Source organism: Tyto alba, unplaced genomic scaffold (assembly GCF_018691265.1).
Source record: "Tyto alba isolate M040663 unplaced genomic scaffold, T.alba_DEE_v4.0 Super-Scaffold_28, whole genome shotgun sequence".
NCBI lineage: Eukaryota > Metazoa > Chordata > Aves > Strigiformes > Tytonidae > Tyto > Tyto alba.
In genome coordinates, this window is record NW_024881302.1 from 16,378,585 (window position 1) to 16,392,837 (window position 14,253).

The 14,253-nt window shown below is 37.8% G+C and overlaps 1 protein-coding gene across 3 annotated transcripts in view; it reads left to right on the forward strand.

Annotated features, from left to right (window-relative positions):
- Nucleotides 1-14,253, forward strand: part of GTF3C1 (general transcription factor IIIC subunit 1) — a 43,578-nt gene that overhangs the window by 14,183 nt on the left and 15,142 nt on the right. For all 3 annotated transcript variants that reach the window (XM_032983565.2, XM_042798533.1, XM_042798534.1), the window contains exons 12-24: nucleotides 580-733; nucleotides 1,691-1,794; nucleotides 2,031-2,212; nucleotides 2,583-2,855; nucleotides 3,814-3,959; nucleotides 4,375-4,472; nucleotides 6,016-6,112; nucleotides 6,885-7,062; nucleotides 8,588-8,723; nucleotides 10,545-10,680; nucleotides 12,516-12,597; nucleotides 13,289-13,474; nucleotides 14,037-14,194. In XM_032983565.2, the coding sequence (XP_032839456.2) occupies nucleotides 580-733; nucleotides 1,691-1,794; nucleotides 2,031-2,212; nucleotides 2,583-2,855; nucleotides 3,814-3,959; nucleotides 4,375-4,472; nucleotides 6,016-6,112; nucleotides 6,885-7,062; nucleotides 8,588-8,723; nucleotides 10,545-10,680; nucleotides 12,516-12,597; nucleotides 13,289-13,474; nucleotides 14,037-14,194 (1,930 nt within the window). The remainder of the gene's footprint in view (nucleotides 1-579; nucleotides 734-1,690; nucleotides 1,795-2,030; nucleotides 2,213-2,582; nucleotides 2,856-3,813; nucleotides 3,960-4,374; nucleotides 4,473-6,015; nucleotides 6,113-6,884; nucleotides 7,063-8,587; nucleotides 8,724-10,544; nucleotides 10,681-12,515; nucleotides 12,598-13,288; nucleotides 13,475-14,036; nucleotides 14,195-14,253) is intronic.

The following is a 14,253-nucleotide window of genomic DNA, read 5'->3' on the forward strand; positions in this document are numbered from 1 at the left end:
GAAAGAGTCAAAAGCAGGGCCTGGGGCATTTTTGAACAAGTGCATGAAAACCAGAATTAGGAGAGTAGGGTGTGAGTGCACTTCTGCAGGCTGCTACAAGGGAAGACGTGAGCTGGCTTCATGTGATGGGATACATGTGTCTACATTGTGAATGCATCTGTAGTTTCTGAGGTCTGAACGCCATTAAGTAAACTCTTTCTGCCCCAAGCTGAACTGAGCCCACAAGTAGAAATATAAACTGTGTATATTTAATCACCACTTACAACAGCTGTGGGTTTTCCTGACCTTAGGGAAGTTAGATTCATGACAGCACTATAACCATACACAGAGAAATTGGGCATTGAGAATTTGCTGTCATGAGAACAGCAGTCCTCACCTGAAAAGGAAAAGCTTGATCACAGAGAAAATACAACAGAAATTCAAAGCTAAGTTACCAGTTATCTACAGCAAAAGGGGCAAGTGAGCAGTAATTGCTAGAAGTGGGAAAATAACCATACAACCCACACGTTCTAAGAAACTGCTTAGGTAATTTGGAGCTTTTCTGGGCTTAAAATGCATGGTATTTTTTGCATCTTTTAGGCTTCAGAAGATGGTCATGGATCAAGAGAAGCAAGAAGGTGTCTCCACTAAATGTTGCAAAAAGTCTATCGTACGACTGGTGCAGAAGCTTGCGCGAGAAGGACTCCTCAGAGTCTATCGTACTACAGTCATTCAGGATGGCATTAGTAAGAAGGTGACTGCACCGAGTCTCGTAGCAGAAGCATCTTTCTCACAGCCTTCTGATTTATCAAAATGTTTGGGGACCTTTTTACTGAAATACATGGATGACTTCACTTTTTGTAACAGAACCCATAGTCAAGCTGCCCAGAAGCTACATGTCCCAAACTAAGCTACTGTGAAAACCAGATTAGTACTTTCAATTATTGTGCTGCAGATAATTATGAGACCGAGGAATAGTCCAGAGATCAAAGTCTCTGAATTGCCCTTCTGAGAGGTCCTGCTGCTTATCAGTTATGCAATTCCTGGTTCTCTCCCTGCACTGTCAAGCTGCAACACAATTCTGTTTAATCCCCTTTTGAAAGCCAAGAGTATATGAGAAATCACAAGTTAGCTTCTGAGTTGAAATTTATAGAACATGATCTATTTTTTAAAAACAAAAATCTGCTTTTACTGAGGTTTATGGAAATAAAACATCCGTAGTTGCAAAGCTGAGAGTTGTCGTTGTAACTCTAGTGTGAAATGTGAGAATGTTGAAAATTACTTGCTGCACAGTTACTGTAGAGCACATGAAATCTTATTAATCTGAACTGTGTGTGTACTTTCAGCAACAGTGTGTATTGGTTTGGCCTTACAAGGTATGGCTTTTCATTTATCCCCTTCAGCCTAATATTTGCAAATTGAAGTGCTTGTTCCCCAAATATTTCAGAGTTTAAAAACCCAAAAAACTGAGTTTTGTAGAAAGGACAGTCACTGTTTATTGGTACAGAGGCCATACAGTCTAGCCTCTTAATATAAACTAGCAATGGGAATTCTTATCCAAAAGTGTTAATATTCTGTGAGTTATTAAATGTTCATAGCACTCATCCATTGTCACTACTGTTACTAACTGTTAATCTGATAATTTATGCAGCTGATTAAGAGCCAATATCTCCACAAATAGCTTTTCTTTGTTTTCTGCTGCTCTGAACAGGTAGAGTTTGTTGTACATCCTTCAGTGAGTCCTAATGACCCCCTTGTAAAAAGTGCCATCGAGCAGGTGCGTTTCCGAATCTCCAATTCAAGCACTGCAAACAGGCAAGTTGCAATGATGGTTTGGATGGCTTGTGGGGAAATTGGTTTATCTAGTACATGCAAAACTATGCAGAGGAAATAAACACAAAGCAAACAAAAGAAAAGAAAAAACCTCTTTAGCAACAGAGAAATGGAGGTACAAAGATGAAGCAAGATGCTGAATATTTCCTGAAGTCGGGAAAGAAGAGGAATTGAACTCTGCTTAATTTTTACCAAAGTGCTGTGTGGTTTTAATACAGGATTAAAGTTCCCCAGACACCAACATCGCAGGACCATGCTGAGGAAGAAAACCTGGGGCAAGAGACAGTTCCTGAATCAGGAGAAATGCAGGAAAGCTCGTGTAAAGCTGATAATACTCGGGCAAGAAAAACTGATGAAAAAATGGGCATAACACAGCTAAAAAACTATCACCCTGTTACAGGTACAGCCACCTATATTTTTTCTGCCATCTTTCACTTTCCCATTTATTATTAATAATCACTTTCAGATGTTGGGCTCTCTGAAGGTACAATTGATTTTTTTTCTTTTATAGAAGAAAAATTAGATTTACATTAAAACAGTCTCGCTATCCAATGTTTTCTTAGCTGCTTATTTTTTCTTCAATTTGAACTGGAGTATTTGAATTCACTACTACTTCTTTACTACTTGTAACTTAATATTTGTAATTTATATTTACTTTCAGCTGCCCATCTTTCCTTCCAGTTTTCTTCACATCAGTTCTGCAGAGGTAGCTATTTCTCCTGTTCTAATCGTGTTTTTATTTCTCTTTGGTACTTAATCTTCCTTCCCAGTTCCAGGACTTGGGCGTTCTCTTGGCTTTCTTCCCAAAATGCCCCGTTTACGAATGGTCCACGTGTTCCTCTGGTACTTAGTTTATGGTCACCCTTTAAATGGAACACAGCAAAAAGGAGGTAGTGATGGTGAGAAAAAAGGCAACAAACAAGGGCTGGATGTGAATTCAGCTGTCCTTGAAGCACAGCCAGATGGAACCTTAGAAATTACAACTGTGGTGAATCCTGAAATCTCTGTGCAGGAGACTGAAGTAGAATTGCCTAATCAAACAGGTAAGAAATGGCACATCCTGGCTTTCCTAGACTTTACCATGGTTCAGTGTAATATTTCCATAACTGTTTGACAATATGATGTCAATGAAAACACTTAAAGGTAGGAACACAAATGCTTGAAAAAATACTAAGACATTATCAATGGTTTGTTCTCAAATTGAAAGGAATATGGTATAGAAACACTGTTCTGGATAGTGAAATACAGTAGACTCAAATTGTGAATGATAAAAAGCTGGAAAGTTTGTTAGTAATTCGGAGAGCAGGATTTGAATTCAGAATAATCTTGAGGAAATTTGGAGAAATGGCTCAGGTAATTTTAGTAGGGATAGGTCTACACTGAAGCCATGGTTACATAATTACTGCTTAAATTAACTTAGAAAATATTGCCACCTTCTGTTTCTTTTACAAAAAGGAGTTGTAAGGGGGACAGAATACATGCATTCCAAAGTGAAAATGGATGTTATAGTTGATAAACTGTTCTCTGTGCTATTGGGTATAGAAAAAGAAATAATAGGATTGGGTATTCAGATTTTTTTTTTTTTAATGCTGTAAGGATAGTTAAGTCTTGGAACAGAGTATCTTGGTGAAAAACAGAATCTTATATGGGTAACCTAAGTGCCATCTTCATACTTCAGAACATGGGAATTCATTTTATTGGTTGCTTTCTGGCATCCTCTGAAATGTCTGTGTAAGCTGAGAAGGAAGGGCAGGCTTATTATTAGTAGGCTTAAATGTGCTTTTCAAGAGTCCTCACCAACCCTGAAAAAAAAACCAGTAAAAGTCCACTTCAAAAAAGATTGAAAATCAATGGCTTAGATAATTTTCAGGTCATTTTAGATTTTCAGATCTCCAGACAATGAAATGCCAGATGTTCTACTGTGAGTGTTCAAGCAGAACACTATTAGTATAACTATTAGGTTTGTCTTGTCTGAATCTAAGCCAGTCTTCTTGTTCCTAGTGTATGTGGATGATGTGTCATGGATGCGCTATGTCCCTCCGCTCCCAGTTCACAGAGAGTTTGGATTTGGATGGGCTCTTGTTAGCGACATTCTTCTCTGCTTGCCTCTCTCACTCTTCGTTCAGATAGTACAAGTCAGCTACAAGGTATAGTGCTTTTTTTTGTTTTACATTTGTTTAAAGTCTGATAACATCAACTGTGCCTATAAGCAGTAACAAATATCCTCTTAGACTATTTTAACAAAACTAGCCAGCAGAGAGTAGACACTTTAGTTCTTGATAGCTTTTTTAACAGAAAAGTTAGTTGCTTTTACAGCTACACTGAAAAAAAACCTCTATAGCCCTGTAATACTGCAAATTCTTAAGCAAATAGTTTGCAAAGAGCTTTTTACAATCTCACTGAATCTTCTGCCTCGTTGATTAACAAGAATAATGTTTAAGCATTTTACAAAAGCACTAACATCTGCTTAGAAAATTTCAGTAGACAGTGCTGGTTGCAAAGCTCGATACTTGAAAGGATAGTTACATTTCTGATTTTGATTAGCTTCTAAAATAATTCTAGGTGGATGGTCTGGAAGATTTTTTAAATGATCCACTAAAAAAGCACACTCTGATAAGATTTCTTCCAAGGTCAGTCCGACAGCAGCTTCTCTACAAAAGGTAAGCAGATGAGTCAAAGTAAATGGCTCTAGGGAGGAAACAATAATGGTTGACTGTTTTCTCAGTTACTTCAGGTTTGTGTCAGAGAACTTTGTTACTTAAGACGAGGATCATCAGTCTCCTAAGGATAGTGTGCCAAATCGTATTTTTCTCTCCCAAATAGAAGGTAATAAGAAACTAATAAACAATATTCATGCATGCTGTCAGGCAGTGTTTGAGAGCTGGGAGGTTCTGTCCTTCATAACTCATCAGCAGGATGTTACTTCTGTATAAAACACACTCCTGACTGCTGCTAAATTCAGAATTTAATAGAGTCTAAATATTGCTGTCCTTCGTAAATCTTTCAGAAGATGCCACACTTTGCAGTTCCTGCCTCTTATACATACCATTCGATTTCTACTCATGCTCCCAGTGGCATGTCTGCCATTGTTTGCCATTCCTCATCTAGGAGATTTAAAAATTGAGATTGGACTGAAGATAGGAAGGGAAAGCAACATTAAAGGGAAGTGATTTGAATATGTGGAATCAACAGCACCATGTTAGTTTCCCCAGAAAGTCGTTGCTAATGGCATGGATGTGGATGGTTGGAGGCTTATACAACACTTTGCAAACCTGCAAATGTGTCATTGGCAAGTGAATAGTGATAGACAATATCAGCTGTCAGGACTTGTTGTCAGCTCAGGTTTGCAATGCTGAACCTATTACTTGCTAAACCTTAGTAACTAGGGAACTGGATTTATGGTATTTTCTGAAATGTGAAGCTCCATCTGATAGGTTCATGCAAAACAGTATGATATATAACCAAGTTTTCTCTTTGCCCCCCCATTCACTAAAACTTATAACTCAGCCAAATTTGCTTCATTGTTTCTAGGCCTGTCAAATGATCTTTCTGAGCCCCAGAGAAAACTCCTGCCAAAATACAATTCCAATTTAAATGCACAGCTCTTCTTGAGATAAATGTGGACAAAGATGAATTTTTTGACAAACTCTCAGAAACTTGGTCTTGAAAAAGTTTCCTGAAACTTCCAAAATTTTGCCATATAAGTAGATATACAGCATGGGAAATGTTGCACTTGCTCTGCCAAAGCAACTGAAAGCAGTTTCTTGGAGCAATAATTGTAAACAACCTGAACTGCAAGGATCGTTGCCCAGTTCTTTATATGTACACGTGTGAGGGTTTACCAGCGCATATTTAGCAGTCATGTTTTCTTACTCGTGTCTTCTTTTCATAACACAAAATTGTCTGCAGATCTGATGCTGTTCTGGCTTTGTTTGATTCGTTTTTTCATATGGTATTTCTGGCTAATTTTTTCTTTGTTAACAAAATTTTAGTTTGGTTAATATATTGTGTTTATGATTTGAGAAAAAGATATTGTACATTTTCTGTAAGCTGACAATTCAAACAAAATACTACCTCAGAAATTCTAAAACTCAGTATTTCAAAAAAGCAGGGTTTCCTGAAACTTCAGGTTGCTGTATGGAAATGGCATGTTTTCTGGTATCATTGTTACTGCTTTTATTAATACTCCTAATATTGCTGTAGGAGGTACATCTTTTCAGTGGTAGAAAACCTTCAAAGATTATGTTATATGGGACTGATACAGTTTGGCCCAACAGAGAAGTTCCAAGACAAAGACCAGGTAATTCTTTTAAGAATTTAGCCATTATTCTTCATGTTATTTGTCCAGTGAAACAAATGCAAGATCTGGGGTTTGTAATTACCTTAAGTAATCAAGTAAAATACTGATGTTTCATATATATATGTAAACCTCCAGATCCCAGTGACATACTGCAAGTTGTGCAGATAACTTTTCCTTCTTTATCTGGAAAGACAGTACTGAAATTTGTAACGTTGAACATTGCATGCACTAATGATCTGGGAGGTTTCAGACTGGCAGGACTTTATGAAAAATGAGCATGCCACGTTCTGTTCCATCAAGGTGTTAGGCATTGGATGTCTGACACAAAATCAAGTCTCTGATCCAAGTAAAATAATGATGTTTGTATGAATCTTTTTATAAATAGAGATCACATGCAAAGGAGATGGCAGTCCCAACATATTTTATGAGGATAAGAAAGATAATCAGGCCCTAAACACATCTATTCAAATCCTGAATGAGAGTTTATAGGAAATGGTCACTCTCTGTGGAAACTTGGAATATCCTGTGCACAAGGGAGAAAATAAACTGTTCTAAATTTAGAAATGACATTTCTGGATCTCTGGCAAGGGAAGTTTGGGACTACAGTGCAATAGGGTGGGTAGGGGAGTGTCCTCTGTCAGAGTACTCTCTCAAAATAGCAAAGACTGAGAAGATGCTAAACAGTCCTAAACTAGATTAAGTTGTGTGTCCTGTAGATTAGGCAATTTCAATTATTTTTACCTACCAGCCTGAAACATACTGTACTTGACAGGTCTTTGTGTATATGAAGAGAAATGCTGTGATTGTTGATACCACTATCTGTGACCCCCACTATAACCTGGCTCAAAGTAGCCGCCCATTTGAGAGACGCTTATATGTTCTGAATACCATGCAGGATGTGGAAAACTTCTGGTTTGATTTGCAGTGTGTCTGTCTTAATACACCACTGGGTATGGTATAATTTTACATTTTTTTCACCTTTATTGTTGATTTTGTTCATACCACAATTCCTCCTCCTTTCCTAAAACGTGAGGCAGCCTCTGTTTTGTCACTTCCGATGTTCTGTTCTCTTGGCTGGTCTCCTTGTGCATCAAAAAATGCTAGAAGTTCTGTCCATATCATTCTGTGAAGTTGAGATCCAAGAAACAGAACTATACACTTGAAGTTTTCAGAGCAGTGTTAATGGAAAATTGTTGCTGTCTTGTTAGAAGTATCAGATTTGATAACAGCACTGTTACATTTTAATCCAGGTGTGAAGAGGCCTTTTTGAATAAAGCTACTGGTATATTTTCACCATAGCTCTCTACTAGTTTAAACAGAGAGCCCTTTTCCTTAGAAGGACGTTGCTAAAACTTCTAATATATAGCCCAAGTTAAATGAGAAGTGGAAGTTAAAGGAGTTTATGCACCCCAGGCTTTTTGAGTTTATTTTCGTTTGGTTCTTCTACATTTTTAAATAGGATATAGTTACAAGTATACATTATTGAAAAAAAAAAAACAAAACAAAACAAAAACAAAAAAACACACAAAAAAAAACCCCAACCAACCAAACAGAACCCAAAACACATAAATACCTAGAGGTAAGATATTTCTCCTGAAACCCTAGGCAACACTATTCTGTGTTTCTGTAATTTAGTCAGCCAGGTAAAAGGATCTATTTGTAATTTTGTCTCTTTTGCACTGAAGCAGTTATGTGTAAAATGCTCCTTACACATTTGTCAAATGATAGTGTGTTTGTGATTTTGCAGCTTTTGCAGGCTAGTCAGACCATGATTACTTTTAGCCTCCAAAATAAGGGAATTATATTGTTTCACCAGTTTGCATGTTTATAGAAGCTTTGTTGTGTTCCAGTTAAGTATTTTCCATGTTGAGCCTTGAGCGGAAAATCGCTCTGTACTGGATTTAAATTTATGTTGAGCCTCCAGATCAGATACCTGCCTGAGATCCAGTCTTGCCCTGTTGTCTTCATACCATGAGCAGCGAAAAAGCAGGAGTAAGCCAGAAATTGGGTTTTCTTCCTACCCTTGAGTTCTATTACTATAAAACCATCAGATGACTCCTCTGCTACATCCTAAATTATCCCCAACATGAAGGTGTCAGGCATACAAAATGTTCGCACTGTGTTTCAGCAGTCATGACCTACCTCATCATTTCTTGAGGATTGTTGACATATTTGAGTGTCTGAAAGGCTGTGATCCATGCCTTGAATAATATCAGTTGACTGCTGAATTTTTTTCCTTATGAAAGGCACCAGCCTCCTGATACTTCTGCCCTGAATACAGTTTTGGACAGCTTAGTGCCTTGTATTGGAAGTTAACTGGAGCACCATTAGCCTCTGTAAGAAGGTGGCATGTTTTGAGAAGTGGAAAAACTGTTAGTACTGTTGGGGAGCAGTAGTTTGCCATAGCAGGGTGTACTGAAAATGGGTTGAAGTCTTACTTCTCATGTTGATAGTCAAAACCATTTGTATGTCTAGGAGTTGTCCGCTGTCCTCGTTCAAAGAGAAGTAATCTTCAAGGGGAGGAGACTGCACTAGATGTAGAAATGGAACAAGAGTCAGCAGTGGATAAACACAATCTGGAACGAAAGTGTGCAATGTTGGAATATACCACGTATGTCATCTTCATCCTTGTTTTGCTGATTGAATAGAGTGGGGAAAAAGAACTGGTTCAGAGGATGTTATTCAATAGGAAATACAGTTAAGACCCTAGCATTTCAGTTGGGTGTTGAGGGGTTGTTTTGGTTTTTGTTGTAATTCAGAAGCTATCTGATTAAAAAGACGTGTAGTTATGAATCACGTTTACAAGTAACTTGTCTACCAAGCAGGTTTTCACACTAAAGGAATGAGAAAAATATTCAGATTTCCTTCCGAAGTAGTACAGACATACATTGCAAGAGCCTTGGGGAAAGCAAAGTAGAGAGGGAAGGAATGCTTCCTAAGTACAGTTAATGCAAGGGAAAAGTTTAAAGATTATCTGTTCCTGGGCTTTATATCACACGGTATCTCAAGTACCCTATAGCTTCAGTAGCTCCTGTGTCACGTTCTGAAATTTGTCCTTCTGTGTTGCAATTTGCTGCATATTGTTTACAGATTAATTTCTAATGTGGTATTGGTGAAATCTGGCAGTGATCTCCGGAGCACTTCATCTGCCTGATCACAACCAGAACACTTGAGAGAATTGCATACTCACAACCTGTGACAACCATGCAGAATGCCAGTTATACTGAGTGTTGTGCACTGTGGTTTAGTTTTGTCAATATTCTATTCTGTTTTAATAAACTCTCTGCTTAGAAGTATTTTCAGTTAGTTCAGTGTTAGAGGTAGATATATCAAGTTATCTTAGAAAAATGAATGGATGTGAGGGAACCTAATTCCACTGATACTTGCTGATAGAAAAAAAAATTCTGTTCATTCCACTTGTCAGCTTTTGCATATAGTCTCTATTGTATGGTAAGAAATCTTTTAAATTGGCTGTCTGGTATTGACTTGCAGTTAGGCTGGAGATGACTACAGCATCTTTAAGGTCAATAAATAGTTTTTGGATTTAAATGATGGTGTAATGCTATAATGGAAGAGTTGTCTATTGAAAGCTTGAGTGAAATAATTTTTTCATGATAGCTTTCAAAAAATCTTAAGGTGAAAAAGGACTTAAATACTCGGTGCTGGTGTTACTGGGTTGTCAGAGCTGTCGTTGCTACTGCTTGTGCCAAGCTTATTCATAGTTAGATTTTCCTTTTTATTTTTTGAGGAAGTAAGTTTGTCTCTGATTTCTTGTGAGGTGTCATAAAGAAGAAAAAAAATCTTTTTTTCATTCTGCACTGTAACACCACACTAATATTAAATAGCTCATTCATGAAGGGTACCAGTTCAGTCATTACATGCAATTCATTGTTAGTTTCATCTCCTTTCCAGGCAGAGAATTGCAGTGCATTGGGGTTTTTTGGCTTGTATGTGTATTTAAACAAGCTTTAATGTATTTGTTAGAAAACCAGAGAGATCAGTGCTTGATAATCAGTGTGAAAAATGCAGGGTTGTGATTGCCTTTAGTTCCTGTGGAAGATTTTCCCCACACTCGTCCTGAGAAAGTTTTTCATCTGAGCAGGTATTTTATCTAGTTCTGTGGTAGGAATAGTGCTTAGAACTGAGTTTAATATGGCCACTGGATCTTAGTTAACAATAATAAAGTTGTTCTGGGTGTAATCTTTAAACTGAAAGCTCAGTCATTAAATATCAGGGATTAAAACTTAATGGAAAGGCATTATTGTCATGCTACAGGGGTAGGGGAAGGAGCATCTCTTTTTCCTCGTCTTTCCCAGCCCTATCTAAATCGGGAGGGCAAGGGGAAAGTTCTGCACATTGCACACACATCACTTCGGAGCAGTTGAGAAGGCACTCCCTACAAAAGGATTACTGTATATTTTGTTACTCTTAGAGGCAGTCGAGAGGTGGTTGATGATGGAACTATCCCTGGAGATGGGTTGGGAGCTGCAGGTCTGGATTCCAGCTTTTATGGGCATCTAAAACGCAATTGGATCTGGACAAGCTACATCATCAATAAGACTAGGAAGGTGGGTATTTCATATACTGTAATGACTTTCCAAATTTTAATATTCTTAAGGTTGAGATACTAATAGCAAAACGTTACTGCTTGCATGCTTTCTCAGTCATGTGTCTCAGTAAGGCTTTGCATCACTGAAAAGAAATGAATGCCAGATGTGGTAAATCGTGGTGCTGAAGTGAATGAAAGAATTGGACATAAATTTTATCTGAACCGAATTTGATAGTGCATTCAACCAAAGGAGAAGTATTTGATTAAGCAAGCAATTTAGATTCCTTAGTGGTGCCTCTTACCTTTCTGAAATGTAGAAGTTGTCAGATGAAAACTGAAACATCCAGAACAAGGAAATACACACAGAAAAAAAAAAAAAAATACTAGGAAGCCCAAAAGAGGCAAATAAGGATGGCTATCCCATTTCTGGCTAATGTCCTGTCTCTGCTGGTTGCCAGTAAAAGATTTGTAGGGAAGGTTGTAAGAGCAAGGTAGATGTGTAGTGATATTTCCTCAGAATATTCTCACAGATGTTTGCAAGTTTGGCTCAAGGACATTCTAAACTTGAGGGTGATGTTTCAAAGCTGCTAATAACTTTTTCTTCCTGCACTGATTTGTCTAATTGTTTTTTGGACACATGTAAATCTTTAGTATCTACAACCTCATGTAGCAACATGTTTCAAAGTCCTATTATGTGTCACCACTTCCTTTTGATGGTTTAAGGTCCCTAATAATTGCAGTATTAAGCGCAGCTGTAAAAAATACCATTCTCCATTACCCTTTCTGTTTCACTTGATTTTGTAAACATCTCTCATGTTTCCCATTATCATATGGTTTTGGTTTTCTTTTTTTTTTTTAAAGACTGGCATCTACTAGATTACATAACTGTTCCCAGCATGGGATCTGTTCTGCCTTCAGTCATTCTTGTTCCCTTTCTTTTAGCTTGTTCTAGTTCTACTATATCCTTTTGAAGGTGAAAATAGAATCACATAGTGCATTCAGGCTGTAGCCAATTATGGGGTTTTATAGCTGCATAGTGTTGCTCTCCTTTTCCAAGAATTTCTTATATTTGCTTTGCTTTTTGACCATTACCAGGCATTAAACAAGTACTTTTACACAATTGTCTGTAATTGTCCTACCTTAGTACCGGTCAAATTAGAGCCTATCAGTGTAAATGTAAAGTAAGAGTTTCTTGGTTTTGACCTCAGGCAGGATCATTTCACTTTGAATTTCATCTGCTGTTCTGTCACAGAGTTGTTCACAGATTAACAGGACCTCCTGTAATTCTTCAGTCTTGGCTTCCATCTCTATGTCTGTGACCAGCTTCTATCACCAATGAATTCCATGCAAGAGAAATGAGTTTTGCTGAGAATGCCAAAACTAATACATTGCAATCAGTTTGGGCTCAGATTTAAGATGAATAGAGTATGGTGTAGGAGGCATTTACTCAGATGTTTGTGTTTGCATTTTGGTTTTGTGCACTTTAGAAGTTCCTTTGGAATGTAAAATGCTCTGAAGAAATACTACTTTACAGAAAATTCTGCTCACCCTCTGTAGCAGTGAAATAATCAAACATTTCTTTTCCAGTGATGACTTCTTTTAAACTTGAGGAGATTTGCTGAAGTTCTAACATTCATAATCTGCTGGTCATTACAGTATGATTTGCGAAAAGCTCTAGAGCCATTCAAATATGTGGTAGTAATAAGATAAATTAATTCTTCATTGTAGCCAGGGATCTCTTCCTTTATACTGAAAATTCTTTTCTGACACTATTCAAAGGATATCATGTATAGTGATGTTAAAACCAGTGCACTCCTTTTGCATATCACCTTTTTGAAAGCTGTGTTGTCTTAGGAAAGTACAGTTTCTGAAAACGGACTGACAGTGAGACTCCAAACCTTCTTAACAAAACACCCCCTTCCACTCAGTACTGGAGGTAAGATGGTGATGCTGGTGGTGGGGTCTGTAACTGTATTACAGCTGTTACTGTCTTTGTCAAACCCAGTATGGAGGATGTGGGTTATTCCTGTCTCCTTATGGTAATCTAGGATGTTTCTGGGGCAGTAAAATAGATAAATATTTTCCTTCCCTATTTCTGGATATATGGAACAATAATTTTTTTTTGTCCAGTATTGATGATATGGGTTGTTCCTGTCTCCTTACAATGATCTAGGATACTTCTGGGGCAGTAAAATAGATATGTAAATAATTTCCTTTCCTATAGAGCTATAATTTTTATCCTTTGTAACTTCTGATATGCAGCTTGCAGAAAGTCTAGAAGGATCAATGTTTTGTACGACCAGGCACTATTAAAATTGCATAGCCTAACATTTAAGCTAAGGAGGAGGAAATGCTTCAGATTGAATACAAAGCCTCAATTCAGTTCCCTTGTGTTTGTGCAGTGTGCACTAGACTTAGTAATTACTTAATGATTCCTCATTTATGTGGAATTTTATTCTGTGAGCTGCTGAGAAGGTGGCATGAAATGACGTGACTAAGAAAGGGCAAGTCTGAGAGGGCATCTGTCTTTTAATTTTATTGGAACTTTGGCATTTGCTCCTTATATTTTAATATTGTAGAATGTAATTGCTATAAAGCTCTACTACAGTAAATATGTGTCATTTTAGGTAACAAAATTAATGTATTGGGAGAAGCAAAGGTACGGTCTGAGTCACCTGTCCAGAAAGAGGAATGTATTGAAATAAGTAAAGAACCAACCCAGGATCGAACCAAACGAGTGAGAGGTGGGAAAAGCCAAAAGAGGAAGAGGCTTAGGAGAGACATTGGAAAGAAGGCAAAGAAGAAGAAGAAAGGTTAGTAACTAGCACATCAGGAAAAAGAAGCATTCTTTTTAATGCATAGGCCTGCTGTGAGTTGCTTTAGAAAAGGTGATGTGACTGTCGCTTAGTGTGAGAAATGGAAACTTACTGGCCATCTCTTTGGGTTGCCTCTCTCAGTGAAGAGGTTCAGGTGTCCTGGGGCTGTACACTAGCTCTGGAGAAAAACAGCAGCGTGCTGTAACTGTTACCTGTGTGGGAGTCATGATGGCACTACTGCACTGTACAAACTAAAGAAATTCCAGTCATGTCTGCACCAGATAAACTCCCTCCAATCCACCATCAACTTTTGATAGCTGGCTTAAAGCTTCACGGTATGATGCTCTAAGTAGTCAGTTTGCTAACTAAAGTGCTTATTTTCTTATTCCAGGGAGAGGTATTAATGCATTTTACATTCTGAACTGCTACTTCCTTCTCTGCTTTTGTCTTTCATTCTTACAAAGTCCAGTTGGTGTTGATACTGGCAGTGATAGGAGTTTGAATTAATCGGAGTATGTAGTGCTGAGATAACTTCCAGGTTTTTTTCTGGATTTGTCAGAAGAGACTTCTGTAGAAAAAAGCAAAAGACTCCGCTACCATGATGAAGCTGACCAGAGTGCCCTGCAGAGAATGACGCGTCTGCGTGTCACCTGGACAGTGCAAGAAGACAGTCTGCTCATGCTGTGCCGAATTGCTAGTCATGTGCTAAATGCAAAGGTATTTAGTAGGACCTGTATTTAAGGGGTCTCTGTACTGAACACACATTTCAATAAGTC